The 22,664-nt window shown below is 51.5% G+C and overlaps 8 protein-coding genes across 9 annotated transcripts; 4 read left to right on the forward strand and 4 right to left on the reverse strand.

Annotated features, from left to right (window-relative positions):
- Positions 1 to 1,713: 1,713 nt before the first annotated feature.
- Positions 1,714 to 4,146, forward strand: PV09_06039 (uncharacterized protein; the record flags this gene model as incomplete). Its single annotated transcript, XM_016359622.1, has 5 exons — positions 1,714 to 2,196; positions 2,250 to 2,599; positions 2,658 to 2,938; positions 2,991 to 3,606; positions 3,678 to 4,146. 5 exons carry the CDS (start codon positions 1,714 to 1,716, stop codon positions 4,144 to 4,146), a joined length of 2,199 nt encoding a protein of 732 aa, XP_016212458.1.
- A 1,943-nt stretch (positions 4,147 to 6,089) lies between these two features.
- On the forward strand, positions 6,090 to 6,845 carry PV09_06040 (uncharacterized protein; the record flags this gene model as incomplete). Its single annotated transcript, XM_016359623.1, has 1 exon — positions 6,090 to 6,845. The coding sequence occupies one exon, from the start codon at positions 6,090 to 6,092 to the stop codon at positions 6,843 to 6,845; it is 756 nt and encodes a 251-aa protein (XP_016212459.1).
- Positions 6,846 to 7,143: 298 nt separating this feature from the next.
- Positions 7,144 to 8,470, forward strand: PV09_06041 (uncharacterized protein; the record flags this gene model as incomplete). Its single annotated transcript, XM_016359624.1, has 3 exons — positions 7,144 to 7,540; positions 7,594 to 8,021; positions 8,081 to 8,470. 3 exons carry the CDS (start codon positions 7,144 to 7,146, stop codon positions 8,468 to 8,470), a joined length of 1,215 nt encoding a protein of 404 aa, XP_016212460.1.
- Positions 8,471 to 8,821: 351 nt separating this feature from the next.
- On the reverse strand, positions 8,822 to 10,164 carry PV09_06042 (uncharacterized protein). The gene is made up of 2 exons (XM_016359625.1): positions 9,684 to 10,164; positions 8,822 to 9,546 (listed from the first exon to the last, which is right to left on the reverse strand). Exons 1-2 carry the CDS (start codon positions 10,080 to 10,082, stop codon positions 9,052 to 9,054), a joined length of 894 nt encoding a protein of 297 aa, XP_016212461.1. The 5' UTR covers positions 10,083 to 10,164; the 3' UTR covers positions 8,822 to 9,051.
- Positions 10,165 to 10,809: 645 nt separating this feature from the next.
- On the reverse strand, positions 10,810 to 11,076 carry PV09_06043 (uncharacterized protein; the record flags this gene model as incomplete). The annotated part of the gene is made up of 1 exon (XM_016359626.1): positions 10,810 to 11,076. One exon carries the CDS (start codon positions 11,074 to 11,076, stop codon positions 10,810 to 10,812), a length of 267 nt encoding a protein of 88 aa, XP_016212462.1.
- Positions 11,077 to 11,304: 228 nt separating this feature from the next.
- Positions 11,305 to 13,302, reverse strand: PV09_06044 (uncharacterized protein; the record flags this gene model as incomplete). Its single annotated transcript, XM_016359627.1, has 2 exons — positions 11,305 to 12,305; positions 12,846 to 13,302. 2 exons carry the CDS (start codon positions 13,300 to 13,302, stop codon positions 11,305 to 11,307), a joined length of 1,458 nt encoding a protein of 485 aa, XP_016212463.1.
- Positions 13,303 to 19,290: 5,988 nt separating this feature from the next.
- On the reverse strand, positions 19,291 to 20,955 carry PV09_06045. Of its 2 annotated transcripts, XM_016359628.1 has the most exons (6): positions 20,772 to 20,955; positions 20,631 to 20,710; positions 20,559 to 20,576; positions 20,353 to 20,500; positions 19,982 to 20,295; positions 19,291 to 19,926 (listed from the first exon to the last, which is right to left on the reverse strand). In XM_016359628.1, the coding sequence occupies exons 1-6, from the start codon at positions 20,802 to 20,804 to the stop codon at positions 19,854 to 19,856; spliced, it is 666 nt and encodes a 221-aa protein (XP_016212464.1). In that variant the 5' UTR covers positions 20,805 to 20,955; the 3' UTR covers positions 19,291 to 19,853. The 2 variants fall into 2 exon arrangements, with proteins under 2 accessions (XP_016212464.1, XP_016212465.1); XM_016359629.1 differs by having other exon boundaries at positions 20,353 to 20,576.
- A 72-nt stretch (positions 20,956 to 21,027) lies between these two features.
- Positions 21,028 to 22,629, forward strand: PV09_06046 (uncharacterized protein). The gene is made up of 2 exons (XM_016359630.1): positions 21,028 to 21,336; positions 21,391 to 22,629. Exons 1-2 carry the CDS (start codon positions 21,260 to 21,262, stop codon positions 22,235 to 22,237), a joined length of 924 nt encoding a protein of 307 aa, XP_016212466.1. The 5' UTR covers positions 21,028 to 21,259; the 3' UTR covers positions 22,238 to 22,629.
- Positions 22,630 to 22,664: the final 35 nt, after the last annotated feature.

Genomic DNA, 22,664 nt, shown 5'->3' on the forward strand with positions numbered 1-22,664 from the left:
GCTGGATGTCGTATTCGGTAGGCGAAGATACATTGTTTAAATTAAGCACAACAGCACGTGATCATGCACATTTCGGTGGTAGTAGGACAGGCGCGACCCATAGCAGCGGAGACATCATCAGTCGTCCGAGATCAGTTCGGAGATGATTCAGTATTTAGCATGTAATCAAAATCCCGCGCCACTCTTCTCTGACTCTGTGCGGTGCAAGGATGACTTTTGAGGATCGATCTCTGCCATTCCCTTGTCGTGGTACGTAACGCATGCAAGATCTAAACAAGATCGTGATGACGGAAGACGCCACATGATCATCTTGCTTACGTCTACCTATACGTACAGCGAGCATTGACGCTTGACACATTATTCGGTCTGGCCATGGCCTCCACGCGCTCATCATGATGGAACAAATCTAATCCAAGCATGACGTGTAGGCAAGAAGTTCCAAGCCGTCGCAGTCAAAAGGGGCTATGCAAATCGGCCATTTATGTCGGCGCAGCCGTGGACACTGTGCGGACGTGTGCACACGAGATATAAAGTCAGCGCAGACGAGCGACCGTTCGGCGACATGAAGTGGCGGCAAGTGCCGCTAAAGAGTCAGAGGACCATTCATATTTGGTAAACAAGTTGATCATACGACGCGTGAAAATTCGTCAATGTCAACCAAAGGGGAATATTTGCCTGGCTCAAAGACCATTCCCGCGACACAGCAGCTGGTTATGGGTAACGTGGGCTGCCACGGGAGAGCATCTAGACACGGTCTCTCCGAGCGCGGAAGTCGATGAACGCTCAAATCCGACTCCCATCTGGCAACCGACGGATGGCTAAGGTGCCGAACGGGGCGGATTTCCCACAAGGTCAGAACGTTTCCATTGTGCAAGGCCTCTGGAGTAGAGACGGCCGTCCACTGGCGCGCTGCCATTTTTGCTTACATCCTTGCGGGCCTTGCCTTAGGGCACACGCACGACTGCGGTCTGGACTTTCTTTGGCCATAAAGGCGGCGCTGAGGGTGAAAGTTCGGGGGAAGATGAAAACGCTGAGGCCACGCCGTGTGGAATTGTTTGTGAGCGCTCAGCCTCATGTGCGGAGCCCTCATCAGCGCCGCATCCGAACATGCGAAGTAATTCAAGTCGCCGTCTGGGTCGAACGTCGACCATCCACGTCTTCAGACCGGCCGAGTCGGGTCCGAGGACGATGGCCCAATCATCCTTGCAAGCCAGCACAACCCAGATCGCACGCTCGGCGTGGCATCGAGGACCGAAAAGCTGAACTTTGCGATGGCCCTCTAGTTGTGAGATCACGGCCCAGGCCCAGAAGCTCGCGGGTCGAAGACAGGTGCGGAGAACGTCGAGGTATTGATTTCTCCACGGCGAATTGTCTGTGTCGTCCGCAACGTTGAGCGGTGGTCTGAGCAGTGCTCGCTGTGCGCTAACGGTCCAGGCCCTGCGCCTCGACCCACACCCATTCAAGCGTCTCCTGTCACTCCTTGAAACAATCGTAGCATGGTGCATGCCCCAACCACGAGGTTCTCGAGTCTAGAACGATGAGGCTGCGCATGGAATTGTTCTCAATTCGCCTGTCGTCATGGGTGCAGATGAATGGAACTGCCGTCATCACCATACTGGCCGACAAAAGCATCCCACCCCCAAATCTGGGAGAGATCTGCTCGCTTCCCGTTGTTGCCGTGGCCTCATAGACGTCGTCCTGTAGGCCGACACAATGGAGTTGCAAGAAAAACTGGACAGCCTCGGACTGGGGCAGTATTCGACAATTCTGTATGAAAACGGATTCGAGGATTGGAACACGGTGCTCGACATCACAGAGGATGATCTGGACTCGCTAGGCTTCAAACGTGGACATCGTCGGATCTTGCAAAAGGAGATCGCCATTGCGAGAGGTCTGAACGCGTCGCCACCGATCGAGACCGCGCGACCGACATCTTCGACACCGAGTATCGGCGCGCTCGTCACGACGCAGGAGAGCTACGAGAAGCGCACGAAACGCCGCTATCGATGGCACCCTCGCGCGGATCCGAACGCACCGAAGAAGCCGAAGACGGCCTATGTTAACTTTGCAGACCACCTGCGCTCAGACAAGGCCATAGCCTCGCTCTCCTTTGTTGACATTGCCCGCGAAGTTGGTCGCCAATGGCAGATGCTGGATCCCGAAACCAAGCAAGAATGGGAGAATCGAGCTGCCCAGGTACGTGCTGGAACTCTTCACGAAGGATGAAGACACTGACCGGTGCGCGACAGGCCATGCAGGAGTATGAGGAACAAATGGACGAGTACCGAAAGACGAAGCAATACCAAGACTACCAAGTATACCTCGAGACGTTCAAGAAAGCTCCGGGTAAATTGGCGAGACAGAAGATCAAATCGGATTCCGCTTCGTCGATAACAAGTCCTCGCCGTTCGGAATCGTCGGGTCCTGATAGAAGTCCATCAGCATCGATTGACTCGCCCACCATGCTGTCAGCAGAAACCGCTCTTCGGGATGAGTGTAGAAGTACTCTGACTGCTGCTTTCATGGAATTGTCCGTCTTTCGGCGCGAGTACGTCAAGGAACAACCATTTTCTGGAAATGACTTACCTTCAGAAACACTGTTCGCATGCCATCAAAGCACTAATGGGCGAAGGCGCAAGTACTGTTTACCTCATTAGCGTTGCGGACGTAGAGGCGCTGCTCCATCGAATGTACCGCATTCCGGGGGCTGCAGACGCCCTATCATTAATAGAACTGTGTATGCTTGCAGCTCTAGGCATTCATTTCGCTCGTGGATCAATATCCAGGGATCAGCAGCACAGGTTGTTCGCAACCGTGTGCGTACTGATGGAAGGGCTAAGTATCAGCGAAGCGAGCTATGCAAGATTAATGCGGGTATTACTTTGCTTGACTATATACGCAATAACTGAGAAGCATCTGAGTGCCAGAACCTTCATCAGTCAGTATTTCGTCGTCCCTTATGTCCATCCGCGGTACTAACCATACAGCAGCGGCTGGCTTAGCTCTTGCAAGATTAAAACATTTTCACATGGATCAAGATTGTTCACGCGATGACTGGAGAAAGATTTATCGGACACTTGTGTTCACAGAATGCTGGCTATCTCAGACACTTGGCTACAATCCTCGCAACCTTGACATCCACATTCGGAACGCCGTTGAGCCTAACATTCCCGATAGCTCGATCGAGAACGCCATCCAATGGCAGGCAGTAAGAATCGCGATCATCGGCAATGAAATCTCAACGATCATACGGCAGCAAAACGATGTTCCACAGGAAGCCATACGGTATCTGTCCGGCCAACTGGAGCTTTGGCAGAGAGAACTACCTCACATTATGCAGCTTGCCAGTATTCTGTCTTCCAACAGCGGAAGCATTGGGCGTCTCAACGAGCAAGCTATGCTCGTCGTGCACATTATCTATTTAGGCGCCATGATGCTGCTTTACGGGCAATCTTTATCATCGGCACACGAACCAGATGGAAAGACGGATAACCCAGAGATGGTTAACCACCGCGCGATATGTTTGGTTGCAGGAGAACAGATCTCCGGTCTGATAAAAACAATAAGTTCGTCTCAGTCTTGGTCCCCATGGAGTTTCTTCCACATGTAAGTATTGTAGTACCACTGCCGTTCATCGTCTCAGATCACCATAGCTGACGTTATCGCGATTTTCATAGATACTGGGTATTCAACGCTTGCAATGTCCTCCTGCTGGGGGCTGCCCAAGCCTTGAGGAACCGATCAACGAATGACTATGACAGGCTGATCTCACACGCCCGCACCTGTCTTAGTTCGTTAGAGTCGTGTGCGCAGGACGAGCCCGTTGCATCACGCTATCTAAGCATGATGGCACCGATCTACGAAGCATTGAAACGACTGAGGGAATCACCACACGTCGAACTGAAGAGGAGAAAATCTGAGCACAAAATTAGCATTAATGATCTACTTGCATCCGATGATGGTGCTCGCTCGCCAACCTCCTTGGGAAGATGGAATACAATTGACGACGAGTTGCCAGGTATCATTCAACAAGTCACAGTTTTGCTGAGGGATCCTTTTGGCAGAGCACAGCAAAATTCGGTAGCCGATGAACAATACCCGACTCCTCCAAGCAATGCGGACATGCTCTTTTGGTTCCGCGTCTAGGGCCAATTGTGGCCTTTTCGGCATGGACCGAATTTAAGAAAAGAATGGAACTTGTGTGGCCAGGAATCTTGGAGAGGAGCCACAATGAATATGGTTTCTTGTTAATATATTGATGACGCGATGTTATAGTAACGAGAACATGACTTAGAATAAGGCTTCATTGCTGATCAAGAAATGCAGAAAAGGAGCCGAGGGCAGCTCCCAATGCTCTTCTTCACAGCGGCTTGTAAGATTAAGCTTCTTCATGAAACATCTTTGATTTCAGTTTTGAAATCTGAGTAGCAAGCAGGTGTCAAGCCCGGGGTGGTTCGCGATCTAATGTCAAGATCTCTAACTTGTATTCGCGAATCACTTAAGCGACGAAATCTGGTATGGTGGAGAGAGAAGGAGTCATCTTCCTGACAAGTTCCAACAAAGCACTCTGCAGTGACTGGATGCGGTGCAGTCAAAAATGCACATAGATTGCTTTACCTTCTCACATGCCACGTCCCGCAATATTTTTTCGAGCACAACCAACGCCGTTTCTGCTCTTAGGAATGACTCCTTTTTCGCTTGACCGCAATAGCTCCGTGGGGCCGCAGCCACCGGCCTACAGAGAGTGTGAACTCGGGCTGGAACGGTTGTCCGGACCCAATCTTGATTCTCGTGAGACTAACAAATCCGTACCTCACAATGGCGGCTATCACGACTGGGAGGCAAACGCACCACATGATCCAAATCATAAGCTACAGCTATACGACTTGCCTCGATGCAAACGAAACTCGAATAATGCTCTCTTCTGGATGCGTTCAAAAACGCGAGTCTCACGCTGCCATATGCTAGCTCTCTACACCATCATTGCTTTGCTTGTTGCTCTGCTCGCGACGTATGCTGGAGTAATGCTCGCTCAAACGCAAATTGGCTCCAAAGCCTCCGTTCCTGTCGAAGGAGCTACTTCGTCGTCGACTGTGGATTTACTCGCCTCTGTATCAAACTTCGCAAGCAGCACAATCACTGGATGCAGCCAAGAATCCGGCTCAGAAATGGCCACGATAGGTGGACTTGACACTGCGAGTGTCTTCTCTTCAAGTCGGCGAAGTCAAGTCGTTAGTGTCACGTTAGGCGATGGCGAAGACGAGGCTGTGACTGTGACCAAAATCATCTCTCGCACTGTGACAATGCCAGGACCAAGTCTTATCAGCACATTCGCCGTCGTCTCGACCGTTGATGGGGAGAACCTCTTGCCCTCTGATCGTCTATCCACGGTCGTTTTGACATTTGCTCCGCTGAGACCAATAGTCACAAGCACCTTTCCACTTGCACGAACAATACCATCTCCAGGCTCGACAATGACCTTCGCGTCCAATCCTCTTGCTCTTCTACCTTCCAGTCATTCCTCTCTAGGTCAAATAGCCGCCTGAGAAGATATGAAGCATTATTGGCAAGAAATAGTAAGTACAGTTCGAAGAGGATCGACAGAACGATGGGAAGCATGAACCTCGGAAAAGGCGAAAGATTTTCCATTGAATTTGTAGGAATCAAACGAATTGCCACTAATCCAGAAGCCCTGCAGACTTTTCATGCCCCGAACTTTCACAGCATGCATGTAACAGAATTTCGCAGACTATGACGATTTCGGCGAGATTATGCAAGACCTAAGGTTATAGACATCTGAAGTGGATACAGTCGGACAATTTGTAAGCATTAATATCAACAACACAATGGTGCTATCCGTAATTCCATTGGGATAGAGAGGCTGTGAAAAGGATCAGATTTTTCAAACAAATTGAAACAATTGTGTCATAGCAGAGATGGAAACAACGTATCACGTGGATACTACATGCTTATATAATCATTCTCCTTGAATTTCACAGTAAATAGTAAAAGCATTGGAGTTCACTCTTGAAGTTAAAGTCATTACCTATCAATAGGTGACAAAAGTTCTGCCTTTTCGACAAGAAAAAATGTCGCAAAAGCAGCCTTACACTCGAAAGTTCGTCATTCCGCTCAGCGTCAACGAAGCTGTGACGTTCGAAATCGCTGAACCGACACTTCGCGCCGATGGTCTAAGTTTACAAACGTGGACGTCTTCATATCTGCTCGCGAGATTGCTTCCTTCTATTCCCGACATCAACCCAGAGCCAGCTCCAAATGGTTCTACGATACCAGTCCTCGAGCTTGGAGCGGGCACTGGCCTGGTCGGTCTCACCGCTAATCGTGTGTGGAAAGTGAATGTGATTCTGACGGACCTTGCACCAATCGCACCGGGGCTCGCTTACAACATCGCCTTGAACGAACACGCGCTTGCGGGCTCTGCCGGTCATGGCGTCCGGCCCGCAGTGTTGTGCGGATCGCTTGACTGGAAGCAGCCAACAAGGTTGACGTTGTACAAGGATGGTACATTTGAGGAACATCTGAGTCCTCTTCGGAAGGCCAACGTAATCCTTGCTGCGGACACAGTCTACTCGGAGGAGCATCCAGAGTTGTTGTCGAAGGCGATTCTGACATGGCTTGCGCCTGGAAATGCCTCCCGCGTTGTCATCATGTATCCGATGCGCGTTGCTTATCTGGACCAGATTCGTGAACTATGGCAGAGACTTGAGGAGGGGGGACTCGAAACGGTGAGGGAAGGTAAAGAACAAGCCAGCGAGGACGAGGGCACTTGGGACGACGAACTGCTCTGCGAATGGAGCATCTGGAAGTGGAGGACGACCCAATAGTCTTTGAGACGTAAAACTGTTCTAAGTACTGGGCGCCGATCTACGCAAACCGCAGAAAAAGAAGTAATTTGTAGATTAGGGAGCGACACACATGCACGCAAGTTTGATCCATGTGCAAGATCAGGGCAGAACCTCACCCTTGTGTTGATCAATCCCAACAGTGGATATCCACCCGAGGCTCCCGTTGAGATGATCTCCGCCACTTTCAACTACCAGGAGACCAAGAGTCTACTGTGATCCACAATAACGTTTCGAAACAAGCATATATCCAAAGACATCGTAGGAGTGATGAGGCACCATGACACGAGAAGTCAGTTCTGAAGCTCGGGCGCGGAAGCGAGAACGTGACAAACAGAACCAAAGGCAGCGTCGCAAACGGGAACGCGATGCCTTCGAGGAGCTACAGCTAAAGAATGAGCTGCTGGAACAGCAGGTGAAGGCTTTGAGCACCGGGACGGCCCCAGACATCCAACGGCTGAACGAGCAGGTGGAGGTTTTGCAGATGGGCAACAAGAAGCTGAAAGAGAAATTGACAATGGTGGACAACTTTGTCAGATCTTGGAACACGCTTGCAAGTGATTCGGTCGCTCCAACTTCTGCTACGCCATCGATGAATGCAAAAGAGGCGAGAATGCAGCCGCCGGTGCAGATGTCGCAGGCCCTGTCACCGGCTGTTTCCACTCCGCGACATAGTGGTACGTCATGTTGATCATAGCATTTTGGTCGCTTCAGCTCAAGTTTTTGACAGTACGCTCACCTGTGCCATACCAAGTAACGGGATACTTCACCGGAAGAAGGCGTGGTTCCCTATCCAGCGACTGGTCGGGGTCGATTGCAAGTCCCGCCTTCGACGAGAACTCGAGCAAGCTAGAAGTATGCGAGAAGAGACTAAGCTTCTTGTTGGATACACCTCGACATCAACGGCTACCTGTGAATCTACGGCTGAATAGCGCACATCCGCAGCCTGGATTCGATCCTTTTAGCCTCATCATTGAGAAGATGCGCATCTCAAACGCTTGTTTTGAAGCCTGCGATCCGTTTCCGCATCCGTTCGACCTCATGTATGGAGAGTCGCGGAACGAACTCGCGAATGCGGTTGCGGTCATCACTTACCCAAATCCATCGCGTAGGACAGAGAAGCTGGCTTATCAGTGGTACAGTTATCTTCTTGCACGTGTACGTGATTTCTGACCGACCTCTTGAGCTTTCGTATGACTGATCCATCGGGGGCTTAGTGGATGATTGACCCTACTCCAATAAACTTCTCAAGGATACCTCCCATGCTTCACCCAACCAATCGACAGCTATGCGTGCCTCACGCCCCGATCTTCGATTATATAGCCTGGCCGACCATGCGTGATAACTTTATTGATTCCGGAATGCGATATTGTCGACCTGAAGTGTTCGGACTGCTTTTCGTGACGTGCCGGCTACGGAACACTCCCAATGCGGATTACATCCTGAGAGACGTGAACAACGAGGCGTACATCGATCCGGCTTTTCTGGCAAAGGTTTGTGACATCGATAACTGGGTGCTTCTCGACCGTTTCTGGACAGACTATCCGGACTTGGTGAAAGGTATGGACCCGGCAAAACATATGATCTCCGAAGAAGACCTTGTCTGAATCACTATGGAGATCTCTATGTGCTGTCAAGCAGAGTCCTATCTCGCATTTGATGGGCGAATACACCAGTCGAAATGGCCCCAGACGGTAGGAATCAACACGTTCACTGGATGCTTTGACAACAAGTTTAGAGTGCGCGACTAAGGATCAGCATATGATTTAACCTGGGAGCAGCTCTAGACAATTGAGATGAGGAATCGAGCTCAATGGTTTATTTAGACACCTTGTGGGGAAGCCTTTTACTGTTGTCAGTGCGTAACGAGCAAAGCGCAAAATTTCGCTGACAAGTTTGAAAGGGGGATTAAAGCCGTCCGCATGGTTATGTGAAAGGTTGCGATGATGAGCGGTTGTGCTGCTTATGAAGATGAATAGAGCCTTACGAGATGTAAAGGACCGATAGGGCGAGCCATACTCGTCAAGAGTTGGAAAAACATTTGCGAGACTAAGAAAGAAATACCGGCTGGTGTTCTTTCTACTCACGTATTTCTTCAGGCGGGAAGAGGAAGGGGTACAGGCCTAATGTCGCTAGCCTAATGTCGCTAATTGCAGCAACAATAAATGCAGTCGAAGAACGCTGTGCTTTACAGGCTCGCTACGTCCTCTCTCCATCCCCATCCTCCAGGTTCATCTGACCCCAGCATCCTCATGCCAGTTTCCTCACACAATCTTAGCGCGACGTCCCTTACCGCCCTGACTTCCGGCACCGTCGCACTATTGTTCAGGGCGCCCTTGAGGTGACCTTTCAGTTGCGGGTTCACATCCTGCGGCACCAATCCCGCGATCAGCACAAAGCTGGTCTCGGCCGCACTGAGGATCCGCGTGTTACTCAACAAAAACCCATAGAGAAGCCTGATTATCAATCCTAGATCTTGTGTTCCAGCCCGGTCCATCTGCCCCATGACGCGTCTCGAGACTCTGCCGTACACTCTGTCGAAGAAAGACTCGCCTCTCAGCAGGATCTCGCTCGCCGTGGCCTCGTGCAGGTCTGTCGTCCGAAGGGAGGGCGACGGTGACGAGGTCGTGTCGAGAAGGTGCTCGGGCGTCGAGGACTTGAGGGCCATGAGCGCGTTGATGGTCTACATGTTCCGGCGATTCCTTCGGTCAGCGAGACGAGCGGAAGGGCATTCATGTTGACGTGATCCCACCACCGCGGCGCCCGCAAGGCAGCGAGCACGCGCGATGAAGAGGGATTGAAGCCTATGCGCATACACACCTTGGGCAAGCCCACCACCGCGGCGCTCTTCACGAGTCCCTCCCTCATGCGTCGCACGATCCTCAATTGCTCCTCCTCATCCGCCTCTGCCACCGCAGAACGGCCGACCGCCTCGTGGAACACGGCAGGAATCTCATCCGGCCGATTGAGCGCCGACAGCGTCACACCAGTGACGACGTACCAGGCATGCTTCGGCAGGTGAGGATGCGTCCTCAGCGAATGCAGAAGCGCCGGCGTGACGATGGCCCGCGACAGTCTCGTCGGTGGAGGTTTCATTGACGACTCCGAACCTGAGGCGGTGCTGGTTTTGGCGTCGGACTTGTCCGTTGCAGTAGCGGCCCCGCTAGAGCTGGTGGCAGTGCGCACAAGGTGGCAGTGCGGCTCAGGCACGCGGGACATGACGTACGGAATTTTTTTTCTCTGATCCTCCTCGGATGGTGGGGTAGTAGTGAGGGGCAGTGAACGAGCGGACTGTTTGTTTTTTCTTGAAATAATTATTGACTAACTATTTCGTGTGTGTCGCCTATTCGATTGCTGCCAAGTTTGGTGGTCGTCATTTCGCTGCGTTCCTATACTGCCAGGCGACCGAGGTAACCTTAAGTCGCTGTGCCTTTGCTCCCTTTCGCCGACTGGCATTCAGCGAGCACTGGCAGTGGAACATTTGAATGCACAGAAAGGGAGATAAGAGTCGAGCACAGGTATCCGTGATAAAGACAGGTGAAATGTGTGTAAGAATAGAGTGCTCAGCACTAAAAATATCTGATTAAAGATTCCAGAATTTTGGCAACTCTCTTGTTGTATGCAAGGTCATGTTTCCATCCGTCATTTCATAGCATTTGCAACTCAATGCTGCTAAACCAGTGGGGTATCCCAATTCGAGTTCGTGTAGAGAGAATCAGTCCGTCACTGTAACAAGACAAAAGCTAGAGTCAGAGAGCAAGCCATATAACAAACATAAAAAAAATAGCAGTCGCGCAACGCGAAACATGGAGCCGGCCGTCAGTAGCGGTATAATGGTAATCTGTCACATGGATAACCCGCGCGCCTTTATGATATATCTCCCACCTGAACTCCGTTTAAAAAAAACCACTAGCAAAACCACCCAGAGGTTTGGGTTGACGAACTTTCATACTTGATATAGCGAGTCAAGAGCAGGCATGCCCGGTGCCTCGTACACATTGTTCTGCACCCAAGGACCCCTCTCCTCCTCTGTTGCGCCAAGGATGGCCTCGGCTCTCTTGATCGTTTGCACATCCAGGTCAGTGATGTACTGCTTACCATCGCCGCCAGGAAGACGCATGCGTACCTCGAATTCCGAATCGAGCATCATGTCATCCTTCCACAAGCGGCGTTGGCCATCGTACACGCATAGCACGCGCTTCTTCATCTTCATCTTCTCAGGATGGCAGCCCCAGCTCGTGGGATAGTTCTTGCGCTTTTTGCGGCCTGAGGCGGTGGATGTTCCGTGTAGGGCAACGCCGGACTTTGAGTATGTCAGACCTGGACGAGCGTGCCGCGAGGCTTTTGAGACACGATTGCCAGAGTTGATCGTAGTGGTAGTGGAGTTGCCACCCCCGACGTGCTGCGACGAGGCGCCGACACCCCGGGGATGTGTTAATTGTCAACTTTGATTGCCTCGCCGATTTGCCTTCATGGTGCCCTTTCCAGAGCGAGCTGCGCGCGAGCCATAGGAGGCATCCCGGTCGTCATCAGCCTCAGCATCGTCGTCGTCCATCTCCTCGTCGTCATCGTAATTCGATGGCGCTGAATAATCTGTTGATGGAAGTCCGTGATTTTCAAGCGTCTCAATGACTTGCTCATCCTCGGCGATTGATGACAGGTTCTTCTGGTTAATGTCTTCTGCAGGGTCGATCTGCTGGACGACGCGCAGCACGCAGTCATCCAAGTGTTCGTAGAAGTCTTGTGGGCTCGCGAAGGTGACGCTGCAAGTTGAACAAGTACCCGTGACGGAAGGTGTGGAGTTGTTTCTCTTGCCAGCGGAACTGGGACTCTTGCGGCGGCTGTTGGGTGCCGTTTGCTCGACATTGTGAACAGAAGTTAGATGGCGCTTGAACACGTCTGCGCGGTTGAAGCTCTTCTCGGCGGCTGTTCCAGAGCCCGGGCAGAAGCCACATACCATGGTGCCCTTGTAATGAGTCAAAGTGTGCCTGTTCTTGTCATATTTGCGGGCGAATCCTTTGACGTGGTATTCGCACGTCTGGATCGGGCACTTTTCCGGACGCTCAGTCTGGTGTGTAAGCATGTGAGCCTTCAAGTCCTTGAAAGAGCGGCCACAGTCGGGGATAGGGCAAACGCCCTTCTCCTTATCTTCCTCGTTAATTTCATAGCTGCCACTTCGATGGCTGTTCTGTGATCGATGGGATGTCAGAGACGTAGTGGACATGCGGCGGCCCGGCTGCAGAAGACTGTATGGCTGCGTGCTAAGGTACGGCGAGTGATGCGGAGACTGGCGTGGAGCCTTACCGACTTGACTCCTCGAGGAGCTGTGCGATAAAGCGGGCGACGGAGGCTGTTGAATAAGGCTGGGTGACATTGTCGACGTTGGATCAGGATAAGTAGGGAAAGACATTGGCGATCCCCACTGCGCTAGGTTCGAAGGATCTGAGGACACCGACTTGTCAGCTTTACCATGTGGATCAAAGACGGAATTGCAAAAAGGAAACCGACAAGGGATTGAACCAGCAGATAAGCTGGGCGACTGAGAAGTCGGATTACGAAATTCAGAAGAATACGAAAGCGGAGAAGCGTAGACCATCGCAGAAAGATGTTCATCAGGTTCAGTTGTAGGTGGATATACTTGGTTGGAAAGGAGGGAATTACGTCGTCCCGGCTGGTTTCTGTTGTGTTCATAGCGGGTTATCGAGCGATGAGCCATTGGTTGCTGTCTCGCAGAGCTTGGGAGGCCAGGCGATTTGAACTCACTCCCATATCGAGTGTAAGAACGCTGCGAAGGGAGAATCGGTATGCTCTGCTGCCTGAGGGTAACCGGTGCAGGGAGCTGACGAGACGGATCCAGAACAGCCGTCGCAAGAGAAGTTTGATACTGGTTCCGATGCAATTGTCCAGCAAACGAGGATCCAGCGGGTATAGAAGCAGCTTGACTATACTGAAGAGAAGAAAATGAAGATGACTGAGACTCACCGACAAAGCCCGGCATCTTTGCGGCCAGTACAGACTCCTGTTCCATGCCGGAGGTGAAAAACGGCTCACGCGCGAAGATCTCTGAGGACATATCATGCGACATGCCCAGGACGTGATTTGAAAACAGCGGATTCCATGGCTCCTGTTGGACATACTGAGCAGCGAGCTGCGGCGAACCCATGGCTGAAGAGGACGTGCTCTGCCCCGATTCCGAAGAGGCTGTTAGTCTGGGCACAAACTGCTCTGCTTCTGTTGCAGGAGGGCTGGTTGGGTACTTGACGCCTGCTGTGGGATCCAATGAGTAGTCAAACGCTGCGCTCATAGGGGGGTATGAATCAACTGAAGTTAGCGACACACCATATGGAGCGTCGATATAGGCGAATGAATGTGAAGTAGTTGGGAACTGTGTGAACGATTCCGTGGTGGAGAAAGGTTCGTAAGCAGATTGGCTTGCCATGACGAAAGACAAAGGCAGGCGGGCTTGTTCGTAATTAAAAACAAAGCCTTTCGCGGGCTCGGTTGGCGTACTCCTAGATTTCAGGGACCGCGAAGGGAGCGGGACGGGTGTCTGTCGAATAATTCATGATTAGCATGTCCAGAATGTCGTCAGGCCATGGGCGGTGCAAATGCAGCAGATGCTGGGGGGATTTTTGGAGTTGGGCGACGCAGGGGTGCGACCGGCGAGTCCGTCCACGCTTGGGCCTGCTGCATTGGTGTGTGGAGGGTAAACGACGAAAAACCACGAGCGTCTCAAAACGAAACTTACCTGGGCGGAGGATGACACGAGTCAACGGTGCTTCTCTCGCGCGAAGCACAATGCGAGGGCGCGGAATTTAAATCTTTTCCACAATTGAGCGCAAGCAGAGATTGAACTGGTCGCCAACGGAAACCGGGCTGCGAAAATTAGAGCGGCCGGCAGACAGCACCTTGGAAGCGCAGATCGATCTGTGTTGGGGACGGGCAGATGATCGATTCGGGCAACAGATCGTCAATCACCTTTTCCCGAGCCCGAATCGGGTGGTGATGGGCAGACCGTGTTGTTGGTTTGATCTCGTAAGAAAGTGGATTGTGTGAATTGGCAACCAGGTGGAAGGCTCAAAGCAGTACGATGGATATGTCGTATATCACTCGGCCGAGAAGATGGACAGTTGGTGATCAATTGCTTGATTCGTATCTTGGGAGGAACTGGATCGGGGGCGAAAGATTGCCTATGTATAAGAACGAGGACGACGGGATGGAGCAGACGCCATGACCACACAAACCCCCATCGAACCTCCATTCCGTACAGTTAGCGAGTTTAAGCATTGGTAAACCCTCTTTTGGCATGATCGTTCTTTGATTGTCTGGTGGATGCGCTGGCTTGTCGGCGCGGTACAGCTAGCGGCGTTGACATGCACCCTTGTCCCGCAGGCTGTGGACAGGGAGAGGCACGACATTGGCAGCAGAGCGCTTGGACTCAGAGACCCGACTCTTTCGCTCTTAGCCGACCACCTGTCGCGTAGGGCTGGCTTTGCTGGAGCGGTGAAATCTCAAGCCACGCATGCAAGTACATGCACCACTTTGTCTGGTGTGCTTGCAGGCCTCTAGTCCACACTCGTGCTCGTCGACTGGGATGCAAGCCAGGGGGCGTGTCCCATTTTGGCCGTGGCAGAGACAGCGTAGCTGAATACGGACCATTTTGCCTGGTATGCGTGACGCTGGACATTGTGGAGAGTCTGGGCACGGGATCCGTGTGATTGGCTACCCTGGAAAGACAAGGGAGGTGGATCGGCAGGCATGCTCGGCGTGAGGGCGAGCGGGTACGCCAATAACAATGGGGGTGGTGTTGCTGCTGGTTCTGGTGGTGCTGGAGGTTCTGGTTTCGCTGCGAGTCTGCTGGTGTCGTTCCAAAAATACGCACAGCCGCACTCTCTGTGGCTCAGTTGATGCTCTTCCTTCGCACTCGCCGAGCATCACCACAAGTCGTGCACCAGGACCTCAATCGATCGCACACCACGCTACGTCCGGCTTGGGGTTCATCGTCTCTGACGACATCGGCCTTCTGTTCGTGGCTCAACACCCTCTAGCCAGCTCCAGGCCGTCCTGTGCATACCGCAATGACGATGGCTGTCAAGCGGACGACATCATCGGACAGCGTGCCAGATCACACCTTTGCCAGCAAAAGCCATCGACTTTTAATTTGGGCGTCAAAATTCCTCCAGGGGGATTGAGTATTGTCTCTTGAACCCTGTACACGATCTAGAGAGCGTCCCAGCGAATCCACGCACACAGAGCGGAACAAGAAAAGTGCAATCTCGAGCTTTAGCCAATGGAAAGCCAAAGCCCTACGCGGCTGCTCCTAACCTGTGCTTTATTTTTTTACGCCCGCTTTACCGAAGTCCTGGGATGCTCAAAGGCCAAGATTATGACTGCTGTCACTTCTTTGTGTAAAATGCCGTGGAAGTCAATCGTCATTTCCTCAACCGTTACAAAAGACAAAGCCGTAAAAGCATAAAATGTACCACCCAGTAGGTCCACCTCCCATCAGGGCATTTCGAAATAAAGCGTCAATCCAGCATCAGTTTCTTCACTTGGGGGAACCGTAACCGTCGCCTTGTTCGGAGTCTCCGGTCTACCCTAGTCTTGATGTGTTTGGAGTTGGAGACACAACTCACGTGTGAATGATTGAGGGGTTTGCGCCGCTCATCCATTCCTGGCTCTAGTTGATAAAACCAGTTGGTCACGATGGCCGTAGCGCTTCGTATCGGCGACCAGGCGCAGGCTTAACCTTTTGGAGCATCCATCTCAAAACAGCCCTGCTTGCGCAGGCAGACTCCACCCATCCGGGTCGTAAGGCTGACCCTTAGTGCGCAGGGTGAGGAAACCAAATTTTTTTTCTCGTACGTGCAAAGGAAATGTGGAGGGTGCAATTGTAGACGGCGGAAAGATACGCTACTGTCTTTGATAGTACTACATACACAGTGACTACGACTTGCGTAGCTTGCTCTGCTGGAAAAGCTCGTCGCTACCGCAATTCAAGCCGGGCAGTGCGCATGTGAAGTCATTTGAGGTCTCCTTCCCAAACCCCTAACTTGTCCAAGAACCTGGACGACTCGTTCCCTCCCTGCTCTCCTTTTTCTTTTCCAACGCGCAATTAACTGTACACCTCGCCAGACAAGACAGGCTCAGAGTCATGCATGACATGTGACAGGAAGCGAGTCCACGGATGTGGAAATTTCGTGACGCGATCGTGGAACATGCGGCTCGGTGTGGTTGTCAGGGGGTTGTGCACATCTCGGTTCTCCTGTGGGCTCTCCAAACGTGTGCGTCTGAATGGACTCGCTCGTAAATGCACGAGTTTGGAGACCCTGCTTAGTATCAACCCACACTACGAATGCCATTTCCCCTTTGCCTAGTCGAAATCTCGAGTTCTCTCATGCGGCGCCCATGCAGGTGTGAGCCTCTAAACGTGCTGTCTCTCCATGTCGAGTGGAACCGCTGAGCTCTCCTTTCGATGCTTGCTGCAGCCATTTGCTGGTTTGGGAGGGATTTGGGAATTCTATTGCTCAAAGATCGAACAGCAGGGTCTAAGGAGTAGAGAGCAATAACTCTGGGCTACCTATGCTCGCGACTCAAGAGATCCAACTCACCAGTCTGCCCTGGACCATGGTAGAAGGTGGACAAGTCTGCATACAGGACAACAACTTCCGCTGCTACCACACTGCATTGCGTTGCATTCCCGTCATGGAGCCAAAAATACTATCCTTTGCGCAATGCTCTAGATTACAAAGTAGCGGTCGCAAACGACATGGCTCTTCTTCAGCTTTGAGGTGCTGTTGACTGCGAGCAAACCGGTCATCACCATGGAGCGCTGAATGTGCAGAAATGTCCACCAGCTCCGTGGGTGCAGCATAGTCTGCTAACTATAGCAGTGCTATGCCTCCTTTGTTAGGCTGAGTTCGGCCAGATGGTGTTTCGTACGCTACTTGGCCCGCGTCTATCTAAGCCCTCCTCTATCATCATCAAGAAAAACAGACACCACGTCAACGCAGCATTTTCTACCAAACATGTCGAGCTGGTAGGCATTGTGTGCTGAAAGCGCCTGACGAACCGCTTGTGCGAGAAGAGACTCTGCTGATTCCGCGAGGCGCAGTCATGCCATCCATTTGAGCATGACTAGGACCATGTTCACCGAGCCTCAATTCGATATTTCGAAACAGACGTCGGTAAAAAATAGATCACTTTTTCATCTCCCTCTCGCCACGCCTCCCTTCTCAAGCTGTCGCTCTTGCCACAGACCAGACGCCATCTGAATGCGCTCCGCGGCGCCTTACGCTGCAACGATAGTCTTTGCGGTGGGGGGAGCGATGGGCAATGCTCAGATGTAATAGATTTGGCTCCGAAACCACATACAGAAGGTGGCTTATGAACTGCGTCTGTACGCCGTTTGCGGTCCGTGGGAGCGACCGCTACCGGAATCAGCACATCGAATTCGAAGACTTCGGAGTTGGCGAGTGCACGAAGAAGCAATTCGGAGGAGCTACAAAATGGCTCCTCCGCCCACTCCGTTCAGTACGTGCAGTCCATTATTGACGGTTTGTGTGTGACAAACCCCGCGGAGGCTCAACTAACAACGTCGAGGCACGGGCCCTCCACGATTAGTACATGCAAGCCACACTTCAAGTTTACGATACAGCCAATCACAGCGCGTCACTTGCCTGAGGCAACAATTGGTACCAACGGATACTCTCGCTTAGTGCTCGAAAGGGCTTACGAAGCGTGCGGACGACACAGTCGGGTTGATTCTCCTCGCCTTAGCAACCTACGAATATGTGGATGCCGGTCGTCCACAAACGTTCAAGCCCCTCGGTCATCTCCTAATGCCCCGTTGCACGTTGCTGATTTGGTCCGAACGGGAACTACTCCGTGTCTCTGCTATCTGTTCCCCACTCGTAGCTCAACCAAAGCTCTTAACTCGAATGGTGATAAAGCTTTTCCACGCAAAAGATACGACTACTCCGGCAAGTGGGGGCTTTATTTTCTGGCTGGGTCAATCCGCAAAATTGACAGCAACCGACACGGCTCAATAACCATCGGCCTCGTTTAAATGAAAAAGATGGTGCGGATTATCTTAAAATGGCCCGACGACCAAGCCTCGTTCATTGGGTCGGAGTAGTATCTGACCAAAAAGCAAGCCTGAAGTGAAATCAGATCTGGGCCTTTTGCGCCTCTGGCAAGTTCCGGATCAAACAGTTTCCCATGCTTCTTTTTCGCCTACCGTACGTCCAGTGCGACAAGTTCGGTTTTCCTTTTTAGCGCTGCTTTGCCTTTTGGGTCAATTATGGTCCATTTCCCATGCGTCGCAGCCGCTAAAAGCTGTGCTGCAGCCCAAATTGAGACCAAGTTCTCGAGCGACTCGAAACAAGCTTCAGCCTCCTTACCAGGGCAAGCGAAGTTGCAGGTCGAGTAGGCTACTCAAGTAGACCCGTGATCTGATTTTACCCATCCGCCTCTGCGTGGCCATGTCCATGTTCCGTACCCAGGATTCAGACTGCGGAAGCTACGAAACATCCATCCCGAGCGAGATTCTCGATCCTGGCCTGCAGGGATGTGCAAAGAGCAAAGGGAAGGGACAAAAGGCAACTCCCGTGGGCTGCCGAAACATCACAGAGGCGTTTCTGCATCATCATAATCATCACGACGTACGTGTCCCACAGAGCACAGCGCGTCTCGATGTTAGTGGGAGCAGTGTCTAAACGGACGATGGGGACGCTGCAGGGAAGCTGCAGGGTGACCCTAAATCATCCAATGGGTCAAATATCGCAGAAATCAGAAATTGTGTGATACATGGTTTGATGATTCCTGACCTCTGGAGTTTGCCTCACAAAGACTTGACACGGAACCACACTTTCTAGGATGAGCAACCCTCCTCTTCTCGATTGGGATCCACATCTGTATGCAGGCAACCAGTTATGGCAGCTTCGATACCGCGTACGCCTTAGTTGACAAGCATCGGCCTCGCCTTCTGAGGCCTGCTCCTGGCTGCAGTCATCTCATGATCGGTTGGGTTCCTGGCCAGGGTCCTTCCGCTCTCTGAACGCCTGGAACAGGCCCGCACATTTTCTGGCAACACATATTTATTCTTATGCGAAGCCATATCTTTGAATGTTAGTTACGAGCATGCCAATCATGTCGAGCCATTGAAGATGATCCTATCTTCGAATCTTATTCTCCCAGGTCAGACAGTCTGCTACCCCACGAGACACTGAACATAGTCACCGACATGCAAAGCTGTGAGAGCGCCCCTAATTGGTTGGAGCCCCGAATTCTTTCTTCAAACGGCGGGGAGGAGAAGCTGGAAGCTACGAATGGGCAAAAGAATTATATAAGCTTGCATAAGCCTTATGTAGCCTCGTTCACAGAACAGTACAAAGCTTTCTATTCGCCTGAGCCAGAGCTCCAGGTTGTGTTGTCCACCAAATTTGGCAACGCTCGCTGTGGCCTCATACCACACAAGTCAGAGCCCCGCATCTGGATGAAGAAACGAAAGAGCAGAACAGATGTGCTCGGTACGGTCATCAGGCTTGCTATTCGTTGCTGCGTATAACTCGGGATCATCTGCAGCCTGCGGTAACTAAGTTACAAGCACTGCAGCAATTAAGCGTAAGATGCACGCATTTGCCCATCTCCGTCTTGCCATGTCTGCACACAATCTCGTAGGGACACGGCAAAGAAATGCCTACGAGGGAGACTAAATGCTTGCGGACTGGAAGGGGATCCGGAGCCTTGCTACTCCGAGCTCTGGATCAGTCGAAAGAACGGGCCGACGGTATGTGCCGCAACTTGTTTTTTCTGACCCATCATTTCTCTTGATTAAGATGCCAGAACAGCTTTCTACAACAAGGAATGCATGGAAAAACCCACTTCTGGACCCCATCGCCAAGAAAAAAGGCGAATTGTTAACGGGCGGACTTTGTCTCATGATGCAGCAATAGATGACTTATTGATTACCCTTCGTAACCGGCAAAGCTAAAGACTGGATTTCTCCTTTATTGTAATGTCGTGGTAAGGGACGCCTAAAAAGGACCACATGTAGTGAAATCTGGACGCTTGCGTGAGCACCGTGGTTGTGGAACGGGATAGAGCGTATCGCTTACCTGTCGCTGCCGAAAAAAGGTTCTGTCTTTCCCTCACTGTTCGTCACCAAGTACCATGGACATCCAAATGCACCAGAATCCAGCGCTGCTTTCGTGGTGGCATTCAACTTTTGCTTGATTGCTGGCGTGCTCGCGTTCTCCAGAATAGCTCGTACGTCCTCCTTGGAGAAGTGCAATGCTAGCAACTCCGCCATCTTCTCTGGCTTTTCGAGGTTCCAATGCTGCTCCCACATGCGTACAAACAGGTCCTTGAAGACGCTCTCATATTTGCTCTGCGGGTAATTGTCTTTTACATACGTTATGCATCGCTGGGGCTAGATAGACAGATTAGATTACGAGGACAAACGTCGGGGTCTCAAATCTACACATACAAGCAAAGACATGATTGGAAAGAAATCCGGCGTCGAAAAGCTCACTCCAAAATACTTTTGCGCCCGCTTGCTGTCGAATGCGCTGTACTTTGCTTTATTTTCGTTCTTCCATGGCGGCGTGTTGCCTGAGCCTTGCATGATTCCTCCCCTATTCAGACATTAGCACCAGTTGTGATTAATGATCAGCAGAGTGCAGTGCTGAATACAAGAACACCGGGTGGAATCTGTGAATTGATCTTTAGCCTTACGTCCAAAGTCATTGGTAAGAGAAAGCATACTCAACTTCTACACCATATTGCCGCAACAGCTCCCGGTTCTTTGTCAGATGCAATAGCGCGTAGTATGAGTAGGGTGACACCTGTGATGTCTTCCGTCAGTATGGGCTTCGAGACATTCGCTCTCGAGCGAGTAAAACGAACGCAGTCAAGATATGCATCAATCTTCCCACCCATGATGAATGTCACAGATAGATATCCGATATAATTGTTTGATGATAATCACACAGGCACTCAGCTGCTCAGTTTGAACCTGCAAACCACAAATATAGCTGTCCTGACGATTGCATCCGCCTTCGTCCTGGATGTTGGAGCAGGTGACAAGGGCCGAGGTTCGCGGCAGACCAGGGAAGGTCCTGATCACTAAACACGCGAAATACGAACCTTGGTAGAACCTGCACAATATTCTTCTGAAATTCAACCCGTGCAATGGCTCCAGCATCGCACGAGAACACTGCGATGGATTGTGATTATCTCATCTAGAATACATCTCGGCTGTGGCTTTGTGCTCCGAGCTATAGCATGCAACATATAAAGAGCTTTGAAAGCGTAGACGCAGTATCAAAGGAACTGAAAGCATTCTTCCCAATCAAAACTAGAGACTAAGGGAGTAATTCATAACAAACATCAGGATGCCAGGCAAGCAAGTAGCTTTGATTGTTGGCGCCTCACGGGGAATTGGCAGGCAGGTGGCCGTTGACCTAGCAAGGCAAGTCCGTTTCGGTAACTCAAAAATTGAACTGCGCTCTAAAACATTACGCAGAGCGGGATACCTCTTAGCTATTGCCGCGAAAAGTACCTCTGACGCCTCAAAATGCCACCCTTTTCCTCCTGACCCGAATTCTCCACAATCAACCATAAGCACGGTCGAGCGCGAAATACGTGAAGCGGGCGGGACAGCTACTGCTATCCCTGTGGACACTCGCGATCCCGAAAGCGTGACTCGTATGGTAGACAGGACCGTTGAGATATACGGAAGACTTGATGTGTTGATTTACAACAGCGGCGCTATATGGTGGGCGAGCGTGGAAAACACACCGTTCAAGCGCTTTCAGTTGATGCAACGGGTCAACGTCGAGGGTCTGTACGCGACAATTCAAGCCAGTCTTCCGCACTTCAAGGCCGGTGGGTGGAAAGGGCGAGTCATCGTTGTGAGCCCACCCATATACTCTCGCTTTTTCCGCGGCAAGACGGCGTACGCGATGGGTAAAGTCGGCATGAGTGTGCTCACGAAGGGCTTGGCCATGGACTGGGTTCGCGAAGGTAAGAAAGACATGGCAATCACAAGCATCTGGCCAGCCGCAGCGATCGAAAGCGCGGCGACGCAGAACCCGCAGACCGATCGCCGGGAGCTGCGCAAGGCAACGATTTATAGCGACGCGATCCTCGCCATGCTACAGTCCCCCCCGGAAGAAGTCAACGGCTGCCTGGAGCTGGACGAAGACTTCCTGCGTAAGAAGGGCGTGACGGACTTTAGCAAGTACAACCTGATTCCTGGAGCGACGCCGCGGAGGATCATGCCCGCGAAGCTGCCTGATCTCACGGTCGCTGAGCAAGATGACGAAGGGAGAAGGATGGATAGTACCAAGCTGAGGGCATCGAAAATCTAAAATTGACTACTGCGATGGCATGCTCGACATTGGTCTCAGAAAAGAAGAAGCATCTTTCGTTCGAATTGTTTGTACAGTCAGATCCGAATCCGTGCTCTCGCCGTTGAGTTCAATTCATTTCGTCACTTTTCCTCAACCTCACTTGGTCTTCTCTAGCTGAGCCAAATTGCAAGGCAATCATCTAAAAGGGAGAATACAAATTTCGAATGCGATTGTTCGCTGTAGCAGAAACGGTTATTGACCAGTCGGAATCTTTACTATACGGCGACGATCAATGCCGAGTGAAGGCTATTTTACGCACAGTCCCTGATATCGTGTTACAAAGTCAAGGAGATTTTGAAACAGTGGCGGCTAACGTCATTTGCATTGCCTAGCTATTCCAAATAGATTACATGGAAACCCTTATCACTTCTTTGGTATGCATGTC

The sequence above is a fragment of the Verruconis gallopava genome, assembly GCF_000836295.1.
Source record: "Verruconis gallopava strain CBS 43764 unplaced genomic scaffold supercont1.20, whole genome shotgun sequence".
Classification (NCBI taxonomy): Eukaryota; Fungi; Ascomycota; class Dothideomycetes; order Venturiales; family Sympoventuriaceae; genus Verruconis; species Verruconis gallopava.